The sequence below is a fragment of the Oncorhynchus tshawytscha genome, unplaced genomic scaffold (assembly GCF_018296145.1).
Source record: "Oncorhynchus tshawytscha isolate Ot180627B unplaced genomic scaffold, Otsh_v2.0 Un_contig_3182_pilon_pilon, whole genome shotgun sequence".
Classification (NCBI taxonomy): Eukaryota; Metazoa; Chordata; class Actinopteri; order Salmoniformes; family Salmonidae; genus Oncorhynchus; species Oncorhynchus tshawytscha.
Genome location: NW_024609620.1, coordinates 112,571 through 138,702, shown reverse-complemented (window position 1 = coordinate 138,702; position 26,132 = coordinate 112,571). Strand labels below are relative to the sequence as shown.

At 42.1% G+C, this 26,132-nt stretch overlaps 1 protein-coding gene and 3 long non-coding RNA genes across 4 annotated transcripts; all 4 read left to right on the top strand.

Moving 5' to 3' along the window:
- The first annotated feature begins 903 nt into the window (after nt 1-903).
- Nucleotides 904-3,262, top strand: LOC121845298. The gene is made up of 4 exons (XR_006082500.1): nt 904-1,100; nt 2,658-2,733; nt 2,851-2,952; nt 3,039-3,262. It is a non-coding gene; the product is annotated as an uncharacterized LOC121845298 (long non-coding RNA).
- Nucleotides 3,263-3,736: 474 nt separating this feature from the next.
- On the top strand, nt 3,737-9,246 carry LOC112238314 (C-type lectin domain family 6 member A-like). The gene is made up of 5 exons (XM_042316377.1): nt 3,737-4,418; nt 7,939-8,078; nt 8,158-8,267; nt 8,549-8,692; nt 8,937-9,246. Exons 1-4 carry the CDS (start codon nt 4,106-4,108, stop codon nt 8,679-8,681), a joined length of 696 nt encoding a protein of 231 aa, XP_042172311.1. The 5' UTR covers nt 3,737-4,105; the 3' UTR covers nt 8,682-8,692; nt 8,937-9,246.
- Nucleotides 9,247-16,745: 7,499 nt separating this feature from the next.
- LOC121845297 lies at nt 16,746-19,701 on the top strand. Its single transcript, XR_006082498.1, has 4 exons — nt 16,746-16,879; nt 19,173-19,248; nt 19,366-19,467; nt 19,553-19,701. It is a non-coding gene; the product is annotated as an uncharacterized LOC121845297 (long non-coding RNA).
- A 182-nt stretch (nt 19,702-19,883) lies between these two features.
- On the top strand, nt 19,884-24,758 carry LOC112267620. Its single transcript, XR_006082499.1, has 4 exons — nt 19,884-20,623; nt 20,712-20,854; nt 23,488-23,581; nt 24,235-24,758. It is a non-coding gene; the product is annotated as an uncharacterized LOC112267620 (long non-coding RNA).
- The last annotated feature ends 1,374 nt before the right edge of the window (nt 24,759-26,132 follow it).

The window sequence follows — 26,132 nt, the reverse complement described above, 5'->3', positions numbered from 1 at the left end:
GGATCCTACTATAGGATGCTAGGGATCCTACTATAGACCTGATAGGGATCCTACTATAGACCTGCTAGGGATCCTACTATAGGCCTGCTAGGGATCCTACTATAGACCTGCTAGGGATCCTACTATAGACCTGCTAGGTATCCTACCTATAGACCTGCTAGGTATCCTACTATAGACCTGCTAGGTATCCTACTATATACCTGCTGGGTATCCTACTATAGACCTGCTAGGGATCCTACTATAGACCTGCTAGGGATCCTACTATAGGCCTGCTAGGGATCCTACTATAGGCCTGCTAAGGATCCTACTATAGACCTGTTAGGGTTCCTACTATAGACCTGCTAGGGATCCTACTATAGTTCTGGTAGGGATCCTAGGTACTCTATAATATGCCAGCTGACTGCAGGATGCCAAATGCATTAAAGAGAAGGGGGTGGGGGGATAACTAATGTTGCCTCCAGAGTGATTAATATGTTACGAGCTAGGCTTGTCACAGACAGTTTGGTGAATCTGTTGTTGGCTTAAACCATTCTAGCACCCTCCTCCTGAACAGGGTTCAACAAGTAGTTACAATAGGTCTGCTATGGATCCTGCAAGTAGGTCAGAACAGGAACAGGATTAGAAAGTTCAGAACCCAGTTTGAAGACTGAACATTGTTATGAATGGCAGTTGACAGGGATTTAAATAAGATATAGACACATTCAGCCTTCCAAATTTTCTAAGCTTTAGAATTCTGGAGTAACTGAACATTCAACCATTACTTTTAACCTAAAGTTTACCTTTGACCCCTATAGCTCATGTGCTTGACAGAGAGGGGATATGAAACACTACCATGCAGCATTCTGTAACTTGAACTTTCAGTTTGACATGAGCTCTACTTACTGCCTGTTAACCACATGTTACCTTATATCTGAACCTACCATTCCAGTGGTATATTAGTTCATAATTGTTTGACCAAATTTAAAGGATATGCTGATGTTGACACAAAAGGTGGGGTCTCTCAGACTATAAACAACGTGGACACATTATTCCAATCTTACTTTGATGCTCATTCATTTAACATATTTGTATGCATCCGTTTTCAACTCTCAAAGACTGTGGTAAGATTGTATTTCTCTATTTCACCAGATATGATCATTTTATGAGGTGTGTGTATTGTCTGATTCTTATGTAATATGTTAGTGTCTCTGGGAGACTAAGGACGTGAACAGTAAACAGGACAAAGTACATATCTACAATACATGCGGAAAGTATTCAGACCCCTTGACTTTTTCCACATTTTGTTGCGTTACAGCCTTATTCTGAAATGTATAAAAAAGAATTCCTCTCATCAATCTACACACAAAACCCCATAATGAAAAAATAAAACTGAAGTATTTTACTCAGTACTTTGTTGAAGCACCTATGGCAGCGATTACAGCCTTGAGTCTTCTTGGGAATGTCGCTACGAGCTTGGTACACCTGTATTTGGGGAGTTTCTCCCATTCTCCTCTGCAGATCCTCTCAAGCTCTGTCAGGTTGGATGGGGAGCGTCGCTGCACAGCTATTTTCAGGTCTCGCCAGAGATGTTCAATCGGGTTCAACACTGTGCTCTGGCTGGGCCACTCAAGGACATTCAGAGACTTGTCCCAAAGCCACTCCTAAATTGCCTTGGCTGTGTGTTTAGGGTCATTGTCCTGTTGGAAGGTGAACCTTCGCCCAAGTCTGAGGTCCTCAGCGCTCTGTACTTTGCTCAGTTCATCTTTCCCTCGATCCTGACTGATCTCCCAGTCCCTGCCGCTGAAAAACATCCCCATAGTATGACGCTGCCACCACCATGCTTCACCGTAGGGATGGTGCCAGGTTTCCTTCAAATGTGACACACCGTTTTAGAATGATGGAGGCCACTGTTCTTGGGGACCTTAATTTTTTAGTACCCTTCCCCAGATCTGTGCCTCGACACAATCCTGTCTCAGAGCTCTATGGACAATTCCTTTGACCTCATGGCTTGGTTTTTGCTCTGACATGCACTGTCAACTGTGGGACCTTACATAGACAGGTGTGTGCCTTTACAAATAATGTCAAAACAATTATATTTACCACAGGTGGACTCCAATCAAGTTGTAGAACATCTCAAGATGATCAATGGAGACAGGATGCACCTGAGCTCAATTTCGAGTCTCATAGCAAATGGTCTGAATACTTATGTAAATATTCTATTTCTGTTTTTAGTTTTAATGCATTTACATAAAAATCTAAAACATGTTTATACTTGTCATTATGGGGTATTTTATGTAGATTGATGAGTTTTTTTAAATTTTTATAAAAAGCATTATATGATAAGGCTGTAACGTAACAAAATGTGGAAAAAGTCAAGGGGTCTGAATACTTTCCATATGCACTGTATGTCAATTACTGAAGTGTCCTTGATTGAGCTCGACCAACGTGTATGTGTCACTGGTCGGGTAGAGATTGGGACTATCCTATTGTTTCCTTTATACCGGTTAAGCTAAGTCAAGACTGGGTAAGCTAAGTCAAGACTGGTTAAGCTAAGTCAAGACCTCAAGTATTTGACAAAACATAAGACACAGATACAAATCTATACTAGAGCTGAAGTAACAGAGGAAAATATAGCATTTGACTTCTAGAAATGTAAGAGACAATCTATACAAACACAGGTGGAGAATCCAACAATGCAGACCATGGATATTGATGATGACACATCTCCCAACAAGCCCAGTGTTACATTTTCAGGTATCAATTCAAGTACAAACACACAGCTTTTGTTCCTTACAATCCTGGATGATATAAGTATTTTAACATTACCAGAGAGAGTGCAAAGATCTTACATGATACATCCCTGTGATTCAGCTCATTTTCATTGGTGGAAGAGACCCTCTGGAATTGCTGCAGTGTGTCTGGGGCTGCTGTGTGTTCTCCTATTGGCTGGGATCATAGGCCTGTTTGTCTACTGTAAGTTTAGAATGTTTTGACATAAATATGTGTAACCTTCAGTGGTGTAATAGTTAAACATATGTATATAATTTTCCATTTTAAAGATGGCGTCATCGATCATCACTACTCAACAGAGAGAGACCAACAGACCAGTTACAGCCTTCTGACTAAAGAAGGAGATCAGCAACCAACCAGTTATAATAATGTGACTAAAGAGGGACAACAGCTACAGACCAGTTACAACACCCTGACTAAAGAGAGAGACCAGCTACAGAGCAGTTACAACAACCTGACTGAAGAGAGATACCAGCTACAGACCAGTTACAACACCCTGACTAAAGAGAGAGACCAGCTACAGACAGGTTACAACACCCTGACTAAAGATAGAGACCAGCTACAGACCAGTTACAACAACCTGACTGAAGAGAGAGATAAGCTACAGACCAGTTACAACACCCTGACTAAAGATAGAGACCAGCTACAGAGCAGTTACAATAACCTGACTGAAGAGAGAGACCAGCTACAGACCAGTTACAACACCCTGACTAAAGAGAGAAACCAGCTACAGAGCAGTTACAATAACCTGACTGAAGAGAGAGACCAGCTACAGACCAGTTACAACACCCTGACTAAAGAGAGAAACCAGCTACAGAGCAGTTACAACAACCTGACTGAAGAGAGAGACGAGCTACAGACCAGTTACAACACCCTGACTAAAGAGAGAGACCAGCTACAGACCAGTTACAACACCCGGACTAAAGAGAGAGACCAGCTACAGACCAGTTACAACACCCTGACTAAAGAGAGAGACAAGCTACAGACCAGTTACAACAACCTGACTGAAGAGAGAGACGAGCTACAGACCAGTTACAACACCCTGACTAAAAAGAGAGACCAGCTACAGAATAGTCTCGCAACCAAAATTAAGGAGAAAGACCAGTTGCAGAATACTCTCAACACAATAACTCAGGAAAGAGATCAACTGCAGAATAGTCTTAATACAAAAACAAAGGAGAGAAACCAGCTACAGAATAGCCTAAATACCAGGACCACAGAGAGAGACCAGCTACAGAATAGCCTAAATACCAGGACCACAGAGAGAGACCAGCTACAAAATAGTCTCACCACAAGGACCAAAGACAGGGACAAGCAACAAAATAGTCTTAAAGTCATGACTGCTGAAAGGGATCAATTAAAGAAGAATCTTAACTCAAGGACTAAAGAGAGAGACCAGTTACAGAATAGTCTTAATACCAAAACTAAGGACAGAGACCAGTTGCGGAATACTCTCACCACAATAACTCGGGAGAGAGACCAGTTGCAGAATAGTCTAAATAACAGGACCATAGAGAGAGACCAGTTACAGAATCATCTCAATACCACAACCACTGAAATGGACAAGTTGAAGAAGAGTGTGGAGAATAGAACTATGGAGCGTGACCAGCTACAGAAGGAGAGGGAAAGGCTGAACTGTAATATCACAGGTAAGGAAAGTCATTTGCAGTAGAACCCTGTTTTCAATACAACTAAATAAAAACGTGCACAACTACACAGACAAGATGCCTTAAGAAAACAATCACAATTAACATTTAAAAGATCAGAAATCTATTTTTTTCATTGTGCAGGGAGCAGCAAACATCCATTCTAATAGTTTTTTGTAAATTGTTCCACATGTAAGGTGCATCACCACTGAAGGGACATGTTCTGATCTGTGTAGAAACTGTGGGGATCTGAAGTGTAATGAAATACATTGACCCAGTTTTTAATTAGTAATTCTAGAAGAGACTAGAGATGTCAGATACATTGGAAGTTGTTACTTGTACATCAAGCTGCCTCTACAGAAACAGGAGCAGGAGCCTAGATCATATGAGATGTTCTGACCTCTCACAAGCCAAGGCTCATACAAAGCTACTTACTTATTCAATGTGTGAATAAATAATAGTTGTAAAAGTTATGTTTAATGTGTAAATGTCAGATACACTGAACAAAAATATAAACACAACATGTAAAGTGTTGGTCTCATGTTTCATGAGCAGAAATAAAAGATACCAGAAATGCTCCATACACACAAAAAGCCAGTTTCTATCAAATGCTCAGATTTGTTATAATCTCTGTTAGTGAGCATTTCTCCTTTGCCAAGATGATCCATCCACCTGACAGGTGTGGCATATCAAGAAGCTGATTAAACAGCATCATAATTACACAGGTGCAACTTGTGCTGGGAATACGGACATATTCAATCAATCCCTATACCAGTCTGCTGTTCCCACATGCTTCAAGAGGGCCACCATTGTTCCTGTTCCCAAGAAAGCTAAGGTAACTGAGCTAAACGACTACCGCCCCATAGCACTCACATCCGTCATCATGAAGTGCTTTGAGAGACTAGTCAAGGACCATATCACCTCCACCCTACCTGACACCCTAGACCCACTCCAATTTGCTTACCGCCCAAATAGGTCCACAGACGATGCAATCTCAACCACACTGCACACTGCCCTAACCCATCTGGACAAGAGGAATACCTATGTGAGAATGCTGTTCATCGACTACAGCTCGGCATTCAACACCATAGTACCCTCCAAGCTCGTCATCAAGCTCGAGACCCTGGGTCTCGACCCCGCCCTGTGCAACTGGGTACTGGACTTCCTGACGGGCCGCCCCCAGGTGGTGAGGGTAGACAACAACATCTCCTCCCCGCTGATCCTCAACACTGGGGCCCCACAAGGGTGCGTTCTGAGCCCTCTCCTGTACTCCCTGTTCACCCACGACTGCGTGGCCACGCACGCCTCCAACTCAATCATCAAGTTTGCGGACGACACAACAGTGGTAGGCTTGATTACCAACAACGACGAGACGGCCTACAGGGAGGAGGTGAGGGCCCTCGGAGTGTGGTGTCAGGAAAATAACCTCACACTCAACGTCAACAAAACTAAGGAGATGATTGTGGACTTCAGGAAACAGCAGAGGGAACACCCCCCCATCCACATCGATGGAACAGTAGTGGAGAGGGTAGCAAGTTTTAAGTTTCTCGGCATACACATCACAGACAAACTGAATTGGTCCACTCACACAGACAGCATCGTGAAGAAGGCGCAGCAGCGCCTCTTCAACCTCAGGAGCCTGAAGAAATTCGGCTTGTCACCAAAAGCACTCACAAACTTCTACAGATGCACAATCGAGAGCATCCTGGCGGGCTGTATCACCGCCTGGTATGGCAACTGCACCGCCCTCAACCGTAAGGCTCTCCAGAGGGTAGTGAGGTCTGCACAACGCATCACCGGGGGCAAACTACCTGCCCTCCAGGACACCTACACCACCCGATGCTACAGGAAGGCCATAAAGATCATCAAGGACATCAACCACCCGAGCCACTGCCTGTTCACCCCGCTGTCATCCAGAAGGCGAGGTCAATACAGGTGCATCAAACCTGGGACCGAGAGACTGAAAAACAGCTTCTATCTCAAGGCCATCAGACTGTTAAACAGCCACCACTAACATTGAGTGGCTGCTGCCAACACACTGTCAATGACACTGACTCAACTCCAGCCACTTTAATAATGGGAATTGATGGGAAATGATGTAAATATATCACTAGCCACTTTAAACAATGCTACCTTATATAATGTTACTTACCCTACATTATTCATCTCATATGCATACGTATATACTGTACTCTATATCATCGACTGCATCCTTATGTAATACATGTATCACTAGCCACTTTAACTATGCCACTTTGTTTACATACTCATCTCATATGTATATACTGTACTCGATATCATCTACTGTATCTTGCCTATGCTGCTCTGTACCATCACTCATTCATATATCCTTATGTACATATTCTTTATCCCCTTACACTGTGTATAAGACAGTCGTTTTTTGGAATTGTTAGTTAGATTACTTGTTCGTTATTACTGGATTGTCGGAACTAGAAGCACAAGCATTTCGCTACACTCGCATTAACATCTGCTAACCATGTGTATGTGACAAATAAAATTTGATTTGATTTGATTTGATAAAAGGACACACTAAATTGTGCAGTCTTGTCTACAACACAATACAGATGTCTCAAGTTAAGGGATCATGCAATTGGCATGGCGACTACAAGAATGTCGACCAGAGCTGTTGCCAGATAACTGAAAGTTCATTTCTCTACCGTAAGCCGCCTCCAACGTCGTTTTAGAGAATTTGTCAGTACATCCAACCGGCCTCACAACCGCAGACCATGTGTAACCACACCAGCACAGGACCTCCACATCTGACTCCTTCACCTGCCACCCGGACAACTGATAAAACTGGGTTTGCACAACAAGAATTTCAGTGCAAACTGTCAGAAATCGTCTCAGGGAAGCTAATTTGTATGCCGCAAGGATCTGTACAAAGTTCCTGGAATCTGAAAATGTTCCAGTTCTTCGATGGCCCGAATACTCAACAGACATGTCACCCATTGAGCATGTTTGTGATGCTCTGGATTGACGTGTACAGCAACGTGTTCCAGTTCCCGCCAATATCCAGCAACTTTGCACAGCCATTGAAGTGGAGTGGGACAACATTCCACAGGCCACAATAAACAGCCTGATCAACTCTATGTGAAGGAGATGTGTCACACCGCATGAGACAAATGGTGTTTTTCTGATCCACACCCCTACCTTTATTAAGGTGCCTGAGACCAACAGATGCATTTCTGTATTCCCAGTCATGTGAAATCCATACATTAGGGCCTAAAAAATGTATTTCAATGGACTGATTTCCTTATATGAACTGTAACTACGTGACATTTTTGAAATTGTTGCTCCGTTTATATTCTTCAGTGTAAAAGCTGTAGGCAAACAGGCAATTCACACAAACGATTGCTGTGGGAAATCACCAGAACATTTGATTTATTTCCTGGGGAAAGGCAGAATCAGCTCAGTGGAAGGGTTCATTAGCTTTATCTGTGTCATGTTCTTTTTATTTTAAATAACATTCAAGTAACACATATGGTAAATGTGAAACTTCTAGGGTCCTGTCCTGAAGGATGGAGAAGGTTTGGCTGCAGCTGTTACTACCTCTCTACTGAGAGGAAATCCTGGGAGGAGAGTAGCCAGGACTGTCTGGAGAGAGGAGCAGATCTGGTGATCATTAACAGTGAAGAGGAACAGGTGAGAGACAGAGAGAGATACTCTATTTATTAGTCCATCATGTGTTAGTAACAATGATTTTTCTGTTCCTCAACAACAGACATTCATCAATGGGTTTGAATCAGTCACTTTTGCCTGGATTGGTCTTACTGACTCTGTTACTGAGGGGACCTGGAAATGGGTGGACGGCACCCCACTGACCACCCCAAGGTAAGAGACTACTGCTCTATAATAACACTGACCACCCCAAGGTAAGAGACTACTGCTCTATAATAACACTGACCACCCCAAGGTAAGAGACTACTGCTCTATAATAACACTGACCACCCCAAGGTAAGAGACTACTGCTCTATAATAACACTGACCACTCCAAGGTAAAAGACTACTGTGCTATAATAACACTGGAAGGAGTTGGACGGATTCTCTGTGTTGTTCATACTCTAGGTTCTGAGAGAGTGGTCAGTCTAACTCTGTGTTTTTTTTTACTGCAGCTATTGGGGGAGAAGACATCCTAATGCTGGTACATACCATAACTGTGGGTTTCACTATTACGTATCATCAGGCCATGGAGTATGGTGGAGTTTTGATTGTTCCTCTTCACAACAGTGGATCTGTGAGAAATAGGCTTCTCTTAGGTACTTTCTCTACACTGCTGATGAATGAACTCTCTACTGTATGTTAATGGTGGTCTGAAGGCTGGTGTGATTTGATAGAATGGTACTCTGAACTACACGTAGGACAGAAACACACACACACATTCAGACACACCAACATACAGGACCTGAACAAGAGTCTCCCATGGGAGAAAACAACACCTTTATTAGACAAAGAGGAAATTCCCTTTTGGACCGATAGCTGACACTGATTTTCAACTCGCAGGCGGGACTACCACATCACGTGGCGATGAACAACCAATCATGACCGACTCATGTCTGCTACACAAGCTGACACACAATCATTTATTCATGTGTCAAACAATGATGTGTAGAATATAGATATCATTCAATAGCCGCTGTCAATCAATTACTGTTAAGTTCTACATTTCTAAATACATTTAAAATGACTGTATATGTTTATTAGTTATACAGTATGTCTGCTTCTTGTGCTTTTATCATTCCGTACTTAAACAACGTGTACTTCCTGCTTATTCAATAAATCATTTCATCTTTATTAAAGACATTTCTTGTCTAGTACATTATTGTTCTCTCTAATCTGTTCTATACTTTATCTAATATTAACATGGAGTCTAGAAGGACAAGACTCCTCTGTCTCTTTAGGATAGAGAGTGAATGTTACTGTTTACATTTGAACTCATGTTAACTTCCTGTTTGTGGTGACAACACCAGAATGTAGGGTTGGATCAGAACCATTAGTTATGAAAACAGTGTCTATGGTTGTGTTACTAAACTACCTGGAACTAATCATTGACTACAGGAGGACAGGTGGAATTAACTCCAGTTATAAGAGAGACAGGGTTTTGAGTGGATGTGATTGACAGAATGCATGAGATTCATCTAATAGGGTATAAATCATTGGAGGCTGCTGAGGAGGACGGCTCATAATAATGTCTGGAACAGAGCAAATAGAATGGCATCAAACATAGAAACCATAGAAACCATACGCTTGATGTATTTGATACCATTCCACTAATTCTTGACCAGCCATTACAAGCCCATCCTCCACAATTAAGGGTCCACCAATAAACATCCATCCCGTGTGACCATGTATGACTGGCCTAGAGGAGCTACAGCCTGTGCTAATTCAACACTACACTACACAACACTAACCCAATACACCTGGGCTCTTTCTCAGACATCTAAACAATCTGTCCACTCCTTCACTGATCTGGAAGAGTTGACCAGGTCAAAGCTAAGCCAATCTAATGAGCTTCCTTCCACCATATTGTTTTCACCTGTTAAGCCAATCAGTGCAGAGGTAGGGGAGGAGACAAGCTGAAGACAAGTGAAAGAGCCTCTGGCCACATTCAGAAGCCAAACTTGCAGCTATAAATCATATCAATAAAGCAGAATTAATTTCTTATTCTACACGTCAGAGAGGCATGTTTTTTTACTACATACTATATTTCAGTTCCTCAACGTTGCATCCTGCTGAACGGGACCCTGGTCTGGTCACATGTCCATAGATTACGTACCAAGTCCACCATCTAGTGGTCAATTATTATACTGCTATACATTTCCTCAGACTAGTTTCTAACAAAGATATGCATTACCCCTTGACAACTGACAGGGGGCGCTGTTTTGAAGCCTCTGCACATTCATTTTGGTGCTACTCCATTGTAAAGATTTTGGAAGATACAGAAATGCATTTATTAATGTCTACATTCAAATGACAAGTATAGTATATCAGACATCTTAATGTATGTATATTAGACAACTTAATGCATACTTTAAAATTATATTAAATGAAGATTAAAATATATAACAGATGGGTTCATTGTACAACAACAAAATCAATGAGCAACCATGGGGCATAACTGACAGGGTTGGCTTAGATTGTTGACAGCATGTAAACTATATTTCATCTCCAATGTTTGAAAACAAATACATTTGAACAATGAGCCCTTGTATCAAATACATCATTACTGTTGCTGGTGAGACAGCTAGCAAATATTACCCATATTAAAGTGAAATCAGTCAAAACACCTAAAACAAGAAACGGTATCAATAATGATGAAACGAGATGAAACGAGCCACTTACAATTCACCACATGGAAGTTTCTTGTCAATCTTGCTAGCAATTTGGTCATCCAGAATCACAACCACTTACGTTCTCCAGAAAGAACCAAATAATGTAGCTCAAACAGAAGTGGGAACTAACAGAGTCACTGACCACAATCAACAAGCAACAGGTGGGTTTAGGAGGAGTTCTGAAAGACACTTATGGGGGAGTCCACTGGGAGTTGACTAGCAACAACTGGAACCTAAAAGACACACATCATGAGCACCCACTAAATGTTCCCCAAGAACAGATAAAAAAGAGCAACCATCACCAAACTGAAGACACCAAACTGAAGACACCAAACTGAAGACACCAAACTGAAGACACCAAACTGAAGACACCAAACTGAAGACACCAAACTTGAAAGACAAGAAGCAAACCAATAAGTGGAGCAAAATGAAAACAGGGAAGATCTGATAAAGGAATGTTTTTCTATCAAATAGGGAGCACCAACTGAGGGTGTTTACCCTCCACCTCTCTCAACACAACTGGAGTACTGGGCCAGACACTCTTAGATAGCACCTGGGCCAGACACTCTTAGATAGCACCTGGGCCAGACACTCTTAGATAGCACCTGGGCCAGACACTCTTAGATAGCACCTGGGCCAGACACTCTTAAATAGCACCTGGGCCAGACACTCTTAGATAGCACCTGGGCCAGACACTCTTAAATAGCACCTGGGCCAGACACTCTTAGATAGCACCTGGGCCAGACACTCTTAGATAGCACATGGGCCAGACACTCTTAAATAGCACCTGGGCCAGACCCTCTTAAATAGCACCTGGGCCAACATGTCATGCTCAAGTACATTTGTCTAAGTTGGCACATATGAGAATAAACCCTGTCAAATAAGTGTATAACAATGTTGCCTTTTTCCTCCAGAGACCAGTGCGCCAAGTAGACATCAATGTTTTCTAGAATCTCTGAGTTACCCAATCGTCCAATAGGAACAGTGAGTATTGGGCTTTCTTCATGCTCTTTAGGAAGACTACAGTCTGACTTCTGTCCCATGGAAGCACACACATTGTTTTAGTGGCGTTTTCAGCTAACCCATCTGTATAAAAACATCCCTGAAAATATATTTGTCAGTACTAATGTTACTGTTCCCACAACAACAAAGTAATATCTAAATACATGTCATTTGGTCTTTGAAACATTTAGCAGAAATACTGTTGAATTCCATTCCTATGGAGGACTGCTCCTACTGGGGCGTGGCCAATATGGCGGCCGGGGGCTTCAAAGCCTCTCATTGGCCAATACAAAGCATCAGCAATCCAGGGTTTATATACATCATTGGTTTCTATTTGTTCAATCTGACCTTTTTTTCTCCAAACTGGAAACAACCCAGCCATCACACAATTACTGTCAATTTTAAATCGAGTGCTTTTAATGTACAGCATTTCCCTCACTCAGACAACCAAACATTTTCAAAGTTTCCCAATTAGAGAGAGGGATGGGGTCAACTTCTTTGGTGCGCAGTGCTCAATTTCAGAACAGCTGTCTGTCTAAACGCATACAGAACTGTGAAGTGGAGACCCTGATCTATGACGTCATGTATAGCATGTTACTGTACAGCCACAGCATTACAATTTAGGCGTTTATCAGTGTCCAAATCTGCCATATTCAACCACTATATGGGTATGAGTGTGAAGGACTACAGACTGGGATTCAATGCAAGGCATGTTATAGCGTGAAGAACTTTACAGCTGACAATGCACCTTTTAAAGGCATTTTCCCCTATGTTAGCAGGAACTGCATTCATGGTAAACGCTGTGCATGTCGCTTCAAACCTAAAGGACCAATAGTGTATCATGCTGTGGTCCATGTTTAATTAATGGAGTTGTATTGGAGCTATGTGAGCTGGTCCACCATTCATCAGGCCCAGGGAACACACACCTGTTGTCTGATAGGCTGTGGTTACAATTTCAACATTTACCATCATGGTGTGATGTAACAATTTAACCACAAACTGATTTCATTTGTATGTTTTTACAGTTATCAACACATTCAAATGACAGGTTTATGTGGACCATGTGTTAATTCTACTTATGAAGCTAGGAAGTGTGTGTGTTTCTGTCTTTACGTCTGGCTGTACTTGCATTGAAACCTGGAAATGTAACACCAACACCATCCATTCCTCTGGGCTTGTCAGCACTACGTGTCATCATCAATATCAATGGTCTTCATTGCTCTAGTTATTTGCTTTCAACCCCACTGGCAGGTTTTTTAATCACCCCTGCTCAGTCCCCCAGAACCACTAACACATTACATAACAATCAGCCATAAAATGATCATATCATGTGAAATGAAGAAAATTAATCTTATCAAGGTCTTTGAGAGTTGAAATTGCATTCACCATATATGTTACATTGGATTGTTGTTAAGACAAACAACACAATTGAAGTGATGGAGTATTATTAAGACAGGCCAAACAATAATGAACTGATGTACCACTGTCTGATAGGTTCAGATACATCATGTGACAAAAACAGAATGTGTGGTTGGTTGGAAACAGGCAGGAAGTGTAACTAAAGTTCACAGTCAATCTCAAGTCCAACTAAACGTTGCAGACTGCTGCACAGAAGTGTTTCACAACACCCTGTTTCAATCACAACATCTGGGGTTATGAATGGGGTTATGAATGGGGTTATGAATGGGGTTATGAATGGGGTTATAAATGGGGTTATAAATGGGGTTATGAATGGGGTTATAAATGGGGTTATGAATGGGGTTATAAATGGGGTTATAAATGGGGTTATAAATGGGGTTATGAATGGGGTTATAAATGGGGTTATAAATGGGGTTATAAATGGGGTTATAAATGGGGTTATGAATGGGGTTATGAATGGGGTTATGAATGGTGAAATGGTCAAATTTTCTGTTCCTCCAGAAGCCTCAATACCTAAATGTGTCTATACCTTACTTTCAAAGATATGTTTTGTGAATTAATATGTTCTGTGTGAATAACAGTGCAGGGAATCTTCTGCAGTAAAATAAACCCAATGGACTCGATGCAAAGAAAATGCAGATCTAGAGATCCACCATCTCAGGAAAACTGACCTGGGATCAAGTCCTCCCTGTCCACATGACCGTATTCATTGTGATCAAAAACGATAAACAGATCCTGGATCAGCACACCTACACTGAGACATTTGACAAATATGGGCCCTGACTTGAGTCTGCTAATGAGGCACTTTCTTTAGGTTTTACAAAAGTCTAAATACTTTACAGAAACTACAGAGAAAAAAAGGTGAAAGTGAAAGATAAAAATATGAAAGTTTGGTGTGAGAAAAGGAGAAGTGGAGGAGCTGTGTCAGAGTAATACGAAGGACTCCACCTAACACTCCACTCTGGTACCATGTGACTTCTTAAAGTCCTATACAGTTTCTTGTAAACCACTAGATCTTGGTTGACCTACAGTAGCCCCTACAAGGCCTTACAACAGGCTAGCTACCCAGTTATCAACAAGCACTCAGCAGGCAGGTGGCTCTCCAACAGGCTAGCTACCTAGTTAGCAACAAGAACTCAGCAGGCAGGTGGCTCTACAACAGGCTAGCTACCTAGTTAGCAACAAGAACTCAGCAGGCAGGTGGCTCTACAACAGGCTAGCTACCCAGTTATCAACAAGCACTCAGCAGGCAGGTGGCTCTCCAACAGGCTAGCTACCTAGTTAGCAACAACATTCAGCAGGCAGGTGGATCTCCAAAATGATTTGGGCAGTGAGACAGCAGACTTGCTCACCAGCCTTACTGGCAGGTCGCCCACTTTCAGATACAAATCAACCCACCAGAGATGTAAATTACGTCATAGGCTAATGAGCAACTCTAAATTTAGCTAACAACCCTAGAATAGGCTACCGAGTTGCTGTAAATTAAGCAATCAACCCTAAAATAGGTTGATATTCAGCCTTCCAAGTTTTCTAAGCTTTAGAATTTTGGAGTAACTGAACATTCAACATTTAATTTTAACTTAAAGTATACCTTTTATTTATTTATTTATTTAAATATTTTAATTGCGCACCCTCCAATTTCACTGGATGATGTCGACTTTGGTCCCGCTTGCTATCAACCCTACAATAGTTTAAATAGAAAGTCTAAATGAAGCTAGCACCCCTACAATAGGCTATAGACTAGCTAGCACCCCTGCAATAAGCTATAGGCTAGCTAGCACCCCTACAATAGGCTATAGCTAGCTAGCACCCCTACAATAGGCTATAGGCTAGCTAGCACCCCTACAATAGGCTATAGGCTAGCTAGCATCCCTACAATAGGCTATAGGCTAGCTAGCATCCCTACAATAGGCTATAGGCTAGCTACACCCCTACAATAGGCTATAGGCTAGCTAGCATCCCTACAATAGGCTATAGGCTAGCTAGCATCCCTACAATAGGCTAACTAGCATCCCTACAATAGGCCATTAATTTTAAGCATCCCTAAATAGGCTATATTTATTTAGCATCCCTACAATACGCTATAGGCTAGCTAGCACCCCTACAATAGGCTATAGGCTAGCTAGCATCCCTACAATAGGCTATAGGCTACCTAGCACCCCTACAATAGGCTAAAGGCTAGCTAGCATCCCTACAATAGGCTATAGGCTAGCTAGCATCCCTACAATAGGCTATAGGCTAGCTAGCACCCCTACAATAGGCTATAGGCTAGCTAGCATCCCTACAATAGGCTATAGGCTAGCTAGCACCCTACAATAGGCTATAGGCTAGCTAGCATCCCTACAATAGGCTATAGGCTAGCTAGCACCCCTACAATAGGCTATAGGCTAGCTAGCATCCCTACAATAGGCTATAGGCTAGCTAGCACCCCTACAATAGGCTATAGGCTAGCTAGCATCCCTACAATAGGCAATAGGCTAGCTAGCACCCCTACAATAGGCTATAGGCTAGCTAGCATCCCTACAATAGGCTATAGGCTAGCTAGCATCCCTACAATAGGCTATAGGCTAGCTAGCACCCCTACAATAGGCTATAGGCTAGCTAGCATCCCTACAATAGGCTATAGGCTAGCTAGCACCCCTACAATAGGCTATAGGCTAGCTACACCCCTACAATAGGCTATAGGCTAGCTACACCCCTACAATAGGCTATAGGCTAGCTAGCACCCCTACAATAGGCTATAGGCTAGCTAGCATCCCTACAATAGGCTATAGGCTAGCTAGCACCCCTACAATAGGCTATAGGCTAGCTACACCCCTACAATAGGCTATAGGCTAGCTAGCACCCCTACAATAGGCTATAGGCTAGCTAGCATCCCTACAATAGGCTATAGGCTAGCTAGCATCCCTACAATAGGCTATAGGCTAGCTAGCACCCTTATGTCAAAGAGAAAGCTGTATTTTTACAAAGGATGAAAACCTGGGAATGACAAACGCTTTACAGGATGCTGACACACTGACCACAGGATGTCAAATCCATTACAGTGAAGGGGGAATGTTTAACGTTGCATCCAGAATGATTATGATGTTACCAGCTAGTCCTGTCATGGACAGTTTGGTGAGTCTGTTGTTGACTAAAACCATTCTAGCACCCTCCTCCTGAACAGGGTGCAACAACCAGTTACTGAGTTACTGAAGGTCAGGACAGAAACAGGGTTAGACAGTTCAGAACCCAGTTTGAACAATGAACATTTTTATAAAATGGCAGTTGACAGGGCTTTAAGTAAAGTATAGACACATTTTGACATTCAGCCTTCCAAGTTTTCTAAGCTTTAGAATTTTGGAGTAACTGAACATTCAACCATTACTTTTAACCTAAATTATACCTTTGACCCCTATAGCTCATGTGCTTGAGAGAGAAGGGAAATGAAACACTTATATGCAGCATTCTGTAACTTGAACTTTCAGTTTGACTTACGTCCTGTCAACCACGTTGCCTTTTATCTGAACCTAACATCCAGTGGTATATTAGTTCATAATTGTTTGACCAAATTTAAAGGATATGCTGATGTTGACACAAAAGGTGGGGTCTCTCAGACTATAAAAAATTGTGGACACATTATTCCAATCTTACTTTGATGCTCATTCATTTAACATATTTGTATGCATCCGTTTTCAACTCTCAAAGACTGTGGTAAGATTGTATTTCTCTATTTCACCAGATATGATCATTTTATGAGGTGTGTTTATTGTCTGATTCTTCTGTAATATGTTAGTGTCTCTGGGAGACTAAGCAGGTGAACAGTAAACAGGACAAAGTACATATCTACAATACATGCGGAAAGTATTCAGACCCCTTGACTTTTTCCACATTTTGTTACATTACAGCCTTATTCTGAAATGCATTAAATTGTTTGTTTTTTCCCTGTCATCAATCTACACACAAAACCCCATAATGAAAAAAAAAAAACTGAAGTATTTTACCCCGGAAATATTACATTGACGTAAGTATTCAGACCTTTTACTCAATACTTTGTTGAAGCTCCTATGGCAGCGATTACAGCCTTGAGTCTTCTTGGGAATGTCGCTACGAGCTTGGCACACCTGCTCTGGTTGGGCAACTCAAGGACATTCAGAGACTTGTCCCGAAGCCACTCCTAAGTTCTCTTGGCTGTGTGCATTGTCCTGTTGGAAGGTGAACCTTCGCCCAAGTCTGAGGTCCTCAGCGCTCTGTACTTTGCTCCGTTCATCTTTCCCTCGTTCCTGACTGATCTCCCAGTACCTGCTGCTGAAAAATATCCCCATAGTATGATGCTGCCACCACCATGCTTCACCGTAGGGATAGTGCCAGGTTTCCTTGAAACTTGGCATTCAGGCCAAATCTTGCTTTCTTCAGACCAGAGCCTCTTGTTTCTCATTGTCTGAGAGTCCTTAAGGTGCCTCTTGGCAACCTCCAAGCGGACTGTTATGTGCCTTTTTCTACCATCTGTCTGGCCACTCCACCATAAAGGCCTAATTGGTGTAGTGCTGCAGAGTTGGTTGTCCTTCTGGAAGGTTCTCCCATCTCCACAGAGGAACTCTGTCAGAATGACCATTGGGTTCTTGGTCACCTCCCTGACCAAGGGCCTTCCCCCCCCGATTGCTCAGTTTGGCCAGGCGGCCATCTTTAGGAAGAGTCTTGGTGGATCCAAACTACTTCAATTTAAGAATGATGGAGGCCACTGTGTTCTTGGGGACCTTCCTTTTTTGGTACCCTTCCCCAGATATGTACCTCGACACAATCCTGTCTCGGAGCTTTACGGACAATTCCTTTGACATCGTGGCTTGGTTTTCACTCTGACATGCAATGTCAACTGTGGGACATTGTATAGACAGACCTTATAATGGTCTGAATACTTATGCATATAATGTATTTCTGTTTTTTAATACATTTGCAAAAAAATCCAAAAACATGTTTATACTTGTCATTATGGGGTATTTTTTGTAGATCGATGAGGATTTAAAGAAAATACAAATGATTATACAATAAGGCTGTAACGTAACAAAATGTGGAAAAAGTCAAAATCAAATCAAATGTATTTATATAGCCCTTCGTACATCAGCTGATATCTCAATGTGCTGTACAGAAACCCAGCCTAAAACCCCAAACAGCAAGCAATGCAGGTGTAGAAGCACGGTGGCTAGGAAAAACTCCCTAGAAAGGCCAAAATCTAGGAAGAAACCTAGAGAGGAACCAGGCTATGTGGGGTGGCCAGTCCTCTTCTGGCTGTGCCGGGTAGAGATTATAACAGAACATGGCCAGGATGTTCAAATGACCAGCATGGTCCAATTATAATAAGGCAGAACAGTTGAAACTGGAGCAGCAGCACAGCCAGGTGCACTGGGGACAGCAAGGAGTCATCATGTCAGGTAGTCCTGAGGCATGGTCCTAGGGCTCAGGTCCTCCGAGAGAGAGAAGGAAAGAGAGAAAGAGAGAATTAGAGAGAGCACACTTAAATTCACACAGGACACCGAATAGGACAGGAGAAGTACTCCAGATATAACAAACTGACCCTAGCCCCCCGACACATAAACTACTGCAGCATAAATACTGGAGGCTGAGACAGGAAGGGTCAGGAGACACTGTGGCCCCATACGAGGACACCCCCGGACAGGGCCAAACAGGAAGGATATAACCCCACCCACTTTGCCAAAGCACAGCCCCCACACCACAAGAGGGATATCTGAGGGGTCTGAGTACTTTCCAAATGCACTGTACTGAAGTGTGCTTGTTTGAGCTCTACTACCGTGTATGTGTCGCTAGTTGGGTAGAGATTGGGACTATCCTATTGTTTCCTTTGTACTGGGTAAGCTAAGTCAGGTGACCTCAAGTATTTGCCTTGACGACACATAAGGCACAGATACAAACCTACACTAGAGCTGAAGTAACAGAGGAAAATATAGCATTTAACTTCTAGAAATGTAAGAGACAATCTATACAAACACAGGTGGAGAATCCAACAATGCAGACCATGGATATTGATGATGACACGTCTCCCAACAAGCCCAGTGTTACATTTTCAGGTATCAATTCAAGTACAAACACACAGCTTTTGTTCCTTACAATCCTGGATGATATAAGTATTTTAACGTTACCAGAGAGAGTGCAAAGATCTTACATGATACATCCCTGTGATTCAGCTAATTTTCTGTGGTGGAAGAGACCCTCTGGAGTTGCTGCAGTGTGTCTGGGGCTGCTGTGTGTTCTCCTATTGGCTGGGATCATAGGCCTGTCTGTCTACTGTAAGTTTAGAATGCTGTTTTGTAAACTTTAATGGTGTGATAGTTAAACATAATTGAATATTTGATCAACTTTTCCCTTTTACAGATGGAGTCATTGATCATCACTACTCAACAGAGGGAGACCAACAGACCAGTTACAGCCTTCTGACTAAAGAAGGAGATCTGCAACCAACCAGTTATAATAACTTGACAAAAGAGGGAGCCGAGCTACAGAGCAGTTACAACACCTTAACTCAAGAGAGAGACGAGCTACAGACCAGTTACAACACCCTGACTAAAGAGAGAGACGAGCTACAGAGCAGTTATAACACCCTGACTAAAGAGAGAGACGAGCTACAGAGCAGTTACAACACCCTGACTAAAGAGAGAGAAAGCTACAGACCAGTTTACAACACCCTGACTAAAGAGAGAGACCAGTTGCAGACCAGTTACAACACCTTAACTCAAGAGAGAGACCAGCTACAGACCAGTTACAACACCCTGACTAAAGAGAGAGACGAGCTACAGACCAGTTACAACACCTTAACTCAAGAGAGAGACGAGCTACAGACCAGTTATAACACCCTGACTGAAGAGAGAGACCAGCTACAGAACAGTCTCACCACAAGGACTGCTGAAAGGGAGAAATTACAGAATAGTCTTAACTCAAGGACCGCTGAGAGAGACCAGTTGCAGAATAGTCTAAATACCAGAACCACTGAGAGAGACCAGCTACAGACCAGTTACAACACCCTGACTAAAAAGAGAGACCAGTTACAGAATAGTCTCACAACAAAAACTAAGGAGAAAGACCAGTTGCAGAATACTCTCACCACAATAACTCGGGAGAGAGACCAGCTACAGAATAGTCTCACCACGAGGACCAAAGACAGGGACCAGCAGCAAAATAGTCTTAAAGTTATGACTGCTGATAGGGATCAATTGAAGAATAGTCTTAACTCACGGACCAAAGAGAGAGACCAGTTGCAGAATAATCTAAATACTAGGATCACAGAGAAAAACCAGCTACAGAACAGTCTCACAGCCAAAACTAAGGAGAAAGACCAGTTGCAGAATACTCTCACCACAATAACTCGGGAGAGAGACCAGTTGCAGAATAATCTAAATACCACAACCACTGAGAGAGACCAGTTTAAAACCAGGCTTAGGTTCTATGGTGAGTGCAGTCTTTCATTTTCTTATTTTAGAAGTATAATTTTAGTTCATACTTTTACATGCCTGCAGTTCTGTTGTGTTTATCTCAGAGAAACCCTGTCTGGATGGATGGTGGAAGTTTGGCACCAGCTGTTATTATGTCTCCTCCACGATGAACACAGCTGGGGGCGGTCAGAGGGAGTGCAGAACAATGGGAGGAGAGTTGGTTATTATAAACAGCAGAGAAGAACAGGTAATAGATAATACATTAGTAATACTACAATACTACTGTTTCATTATTATTATTATCTCTCATTCATTTTCAACATGTTTAATTCTGTGTGGTTAGAGGGTTAATTCTGTGTGGTTAGAGGGTTAATTCTGTGTGGTTACAGGGTTAATTCTGTGTGGTTACAGGGTTAATTCTGTGTGGTTACAGGGTTAATTCTGTGTGGTTACAGGGTTAATTCTGTGTGGTTACAGGGTTAATTCTGTGTGGTTACAGGGTTAATTCTGTGTGGTTACAGGGTTAATTCTGTGTGGTTACAGGGTTAATTCTGTGTGGTTACAGGGTTAATTCTGTGTGGTTAAGGGTTAATTCTGTGTGGTTACAGGGTTAATTCTGTGTGGTTAAGGGTTAATTCTGTGTGGTTACAGGGTTAATTCTGTGTGGTTAAGGGTTAATTCTGTGTGGCTACAGGGTTAATTCTGTGTGGTTACAGGGTTAATTCTGTGTGGTTAGAGGGTTAATTCTGTGTGGTTACAGGGTTAATTCTGTGTGGTTACAGGGTTAATTCTGTGTGGTTACAGTGGTGAAACCGAAACAATTCAAATGGTTAGTGGCAATGGTTAGGGGTTAAGGTTAGTGTCTATGGTTAGGGGTTAAGGTTAGTGTCTATGGTTAGGGGTTAAGGTTAGTGTCTATGGTTAGGGGTTAAGGTTAGTGTCTATGGTTAGGGGTTAAGGTTAGTGTCTATGGTTAGGGGTTAAGGTTAGTGGCTATGGTTAGGGGTTAAGGTTAGTGTCTATGGTTAGTGTCTATGGTTAGGGTTAAGGTTAGTGGCAATGGTTAGGGGTTAAGGTTAGTGTCTATGGTTAGGGTTAAGGTTAGGTTAGTCTATGGTTAGGGGTTAAGGTTAGTGGCTATGGTTAGGGGTTAAGGTTAGTTAGGGGTTAGTTAGTGTCTATGGTTAGGGGTTAAGGTTAGTGTCTGGTTATTAAGGTTAGGGTTAGGGTTAAGGTTAGTGTCTATGGTTAGGGGTTAAGGTTAGTGTCTATGGTTAGGGGTTAAGGTTAGTGGCAATGGTTAGGGGTTAAGGTTAGTGGCAATGGTTAGGGGTTAAGGTTAGTGGCTATGGTTAGGGGTTAAGGTTAGTGGCTATGGTTAGGGGTTAAGGTTAGTGGCTATGGTTAGGGGTTAAGGTTAGTGTCTATGGTTAGGGGTTAAGGTTAGTGGCAATGGTTAGGGGTTAAGGTTAGTGTCTATGGTTAGGGGTTAAGGTTAGTGTCTATGGTTAGGGGTTAAGGTTAGTGTCTATGGTTAGGGGTTAAGGTTAGTGTCTATGGTTAGGGGTTAAGGTTAGTGTCTATGGTTAGGGGTTAAGGTTAGTGTCTATGGTTAGGGGTTAAGGTTAGTGTCTATGGTTAGGGGTTAAGGTTAGTGTCTATGGTTAGGGGTTAAGGTTAAGGTTAGTGTTAGTGTCTATGGTTAGGGGTTAAGGTTAGCTGCTATGGTTAGGGGTTAAGGTTAGTAGCTATGGTTAGTTAAGGTTAGCTGCTATGGTTAGGGTTAAGGTTAGTGTCTATGGTTAGGGGTTAAGGTTAGTGTCTATGGTTAGGGGTTAAGGTTAGTGTCTATGGTTAGGGGTTAAGGTTAGTGTCTATGGTTAGGGGTTAAGGTTAGTGTCTATGGTTAGGGGTTAAGGTTAGTGTCTTTGGTTAGGGGTTAAGGTTAGCTGCTATGGTTAGGGGTTAAGGTTAGTGGCTATGGTTAGGGGTTAAGGTTAGTGTCTATGGTTAGGGGTTAAGGTTAGTGTCTATGGTTAGGGGTTAAGGTTAGCTGCTATGGTTAGGGGTTAAGGTTAGTAGCTATGGTTAGGGGTTAAGGTTAGCTGCTATGGTTAGGGGTTAAGGTTAGTGTCTATGGTTAGGGGTTAAGGTTAGTGGTTATGGTTAGGGGTTAAGGTTAGTGGCTATGGTAACTGGTTAAGGTTAGTGTCTATGGTTAGGGGTTAAGGTTAGCTGCTATGGTTAGGGGTTAAGGTTAGTAGCTATGGTTAGGGGTTAAGGTTAGTGTCTATGGTTAGGGGTTAAGGTTAGTGTCTATGGTTAGGGGTTAAGGTTAGTGTCTTTGGTTAGGGGTTAAGGTTAGTGGCTATGGTAACTGGTTAAGGTTAGTGTCTATGGTTAGGGGTTAAGGTTAGTGGTTATGGTTAGGGGTTAAGGTTAGTGGCTATGGTAACTGGTTAAGGTTAGAGCTATGGGTTTGGAAAGATTAAAACGAAAATGATTAAACACAACACTCTGTTTCCATCAAGTACTCTCCCAGCTTCCTAGATCATTGTGAACTGCCTTATTGCAGTCCTCAGAGCAGAGAGCTTGGTCTGTGTGGTCTGAGCACGCTTCCCCTCGAGCATCATGAGTTTGCACCAGTGTTCTGCAACAGTTTTGTATTTTTTTTGTGAGTTCTGAGGAAGGAATATATGGAAGTACTCAGGACCTTTTCAAACATCCTAAATCACCTTGTATTTCTAGTGACCAGAACGACTACATTTTACTACTACTACTATTAGACTACTATTACTATTATTTATAAAATGTAAAAGTGTTTCTCCGCTGTGGAGATGAAATAATGGCCATTGTTTTTTATCCACAATTCTATTCTAGATATTTATCCATGGATTTAAGAAGAATGTCTGGATTGGTATATATAAAAAGACAGAATCTGGAAGTGGGTTGACGACACACCATTTAAACCTACGTGAGTGAACAGGTTCTGGAGGACTTTTACACTTTTCTGTTGTAATAAATGACTTTTTACAGTCTGATAATCTTGTCTTCAGCCAGCTCTCTCTCTCCCTCTCTGTAGAATGGTAACAACTGAGCCTGGGGACTAGGTTAACTGTCTGATTCTCTATGTAGAATGGTAACAACTGAGCCTGGGGACTAGGTTAACTGTCTGATTCTCTATGTAGAATGGTAACAACTGAGCCTGGGGACTAGGTTAACTGTCTGATTCTCTATGTAGAATGGTAACAACTGAGCCTGGGGACTAGGTTAACTGTCTGATTCTCTATGTAGAATGGTAACATCTGAGCCTGGGGACTAGGTTAACTGTCTGATTCTCTATGTAGAATGGTAACAACTGAGCCTGGGGACTAGGTTAACTGTCTGATTCTCTATGTAGAATGGTAACAACTGAGCCTGGGGACTAGGTTAACTGTCTGATTCTCTATGTAGAATGGTAACAACTGAGCCTGGGGACTAGGTTAACTGTCTGATTCTCTATGTAGAATGGTAACAACTGAGCCTGGGGACTAGGTTAACTGTCTGATTCTCTATGTAGAATGGTAACAACTGAGCCTGGGGACTTGTATTGGATGATTTTCAACTCTGAATCTCTGTGGTTTATAGATATTGGATGGAAGGGGAACCTAACAACTTGAATGACGAGGCGGCTTGTGTTGAGATCTCACAGACGGCATCAGACCCACTGAAGAGTTGGAAGGATGCAACATGTACTCCAAAACACTGGGTGTGTGAAAAACCGTTCACACCGTAGTCTAATTATAGTAGCTACTGTAACCCCATATCTCATGGAGTTGTTCTGGTTTTCCCTGTTATTCTTAAGCTGTTTTTGTTTCTATGTGTAACTAACTACATTGAAAGATGTATTCCTGTCTTTAAAGAGACCAGAGCTATGTGGAGTCTACCGTTCATCAGGCCCAGGGGAGTGGAACTGGGGTCTCGTAGGCTCTAACTGTGGTTTACATTTGTACCTATATGGTGTACATATACCAATTTAACAAGATACTGTTTCATTTAAGTTTTTACAGCTATCAATCCATTTGAAATGCAGCAGTGTTCTGTTTGCTTCCATTCTGTTCCATATGTTCCACGTGTTCATTCTACTGATTAAATACATCTATATACTGTGATCCAGGTATGTCATCTGCTTGTCAAGTATAGTGTATTATAATTAATAATAATTATTATTAGTATTATTATAAGTGTTATAATATACAAATAGTAACTCCAGTGTTTTCCTTCTAAATATAACTGACATAGCACAGTAAAAATACTTTAGTTAATAGATAGAAAATAGTCCTTATCATAAAAGTTATAGCAATACCAGAGTGGACACTAGATGGGTTGTGTCATCCATGGACATGTGACCAGAGCCTGTATTCACAGAGAGTCCCAGAGTAATAAGAGTGCTGATCTAGGATCAGTTTTGTCTTTGACCTCTCTCTGGTAATGTTCTTTATTATATATTTTTTTACTTAGCTTACCCAGTACAATGGAACCAATGGGATAGTCCCAAAAGTGCAAACTCTGCCCAACTAGCGACACAACAGTCCTGTTGGATAAAATATTCACATTTAGAACATCTGTGCAGTATTCTGGGACATGAACTCTCAGTTGACTGTGAACTTTAGTTACACATAGTGTCTGTTTCCAACCACTCACACACTTTCTGGATAAGCCCACGTTAACCACCTTACCGTATATCTGAACCTATTGTCCTGTGGTATATTAGTTCAGAGTTGTTTGTCTAAATTAGATATTACATCCTGCGTAGGCTACTGACCCACATGGACACTTTACTCTAATATTACACCCAGTGTAGGCTACTGACCCACAAGGACACTTTACTCTAATATTACACCCAGTGTAGGCTACTGACCCACACGGACACTTTACTCTAATATTACACCCAGTGTAGGCTACTGACCCACAAGGACACTTTACTCCAATATTACACCCAGTGTAGGATACTGACCCACAAGGACACTTTACTCTAATATTACACCCAGTGTAGGCTACTGACCCAAACGGACACTTTACTCCAATATTACACCCAGTGTAGGCTACTGACCCACAAGGACACTTTACTCTAATATTACACCCAGTGTAGGCTACTGACCCACAAGGACACTTTACTCCAATATTACACCCAGTGTAGGATACTGACCCACAAGGACACTTTACTGACCCAAACTCCAATATTACACCCAGTGTAGGATACTGACACTTTACTCTAATATTACACCCAGTGTAGGACCCACAAGGACACTTTACTCTAATATTACACCCAGTGTAGGCCTGACCCACAAGGACACTTTACACCCAGTGTAGGCTACTGACCCAAACGGACACTTTACTCTAATATTACACCCAGTGTAGGCTACTGACCCACAAGGACACTTTACTCCAATATTACACCCAGTGTAGGATACTGACCCACAAGGACACTTTACTCTAATATTACACCCAGTGTAGGATACTGACCCAAACGGACACTTTACTCT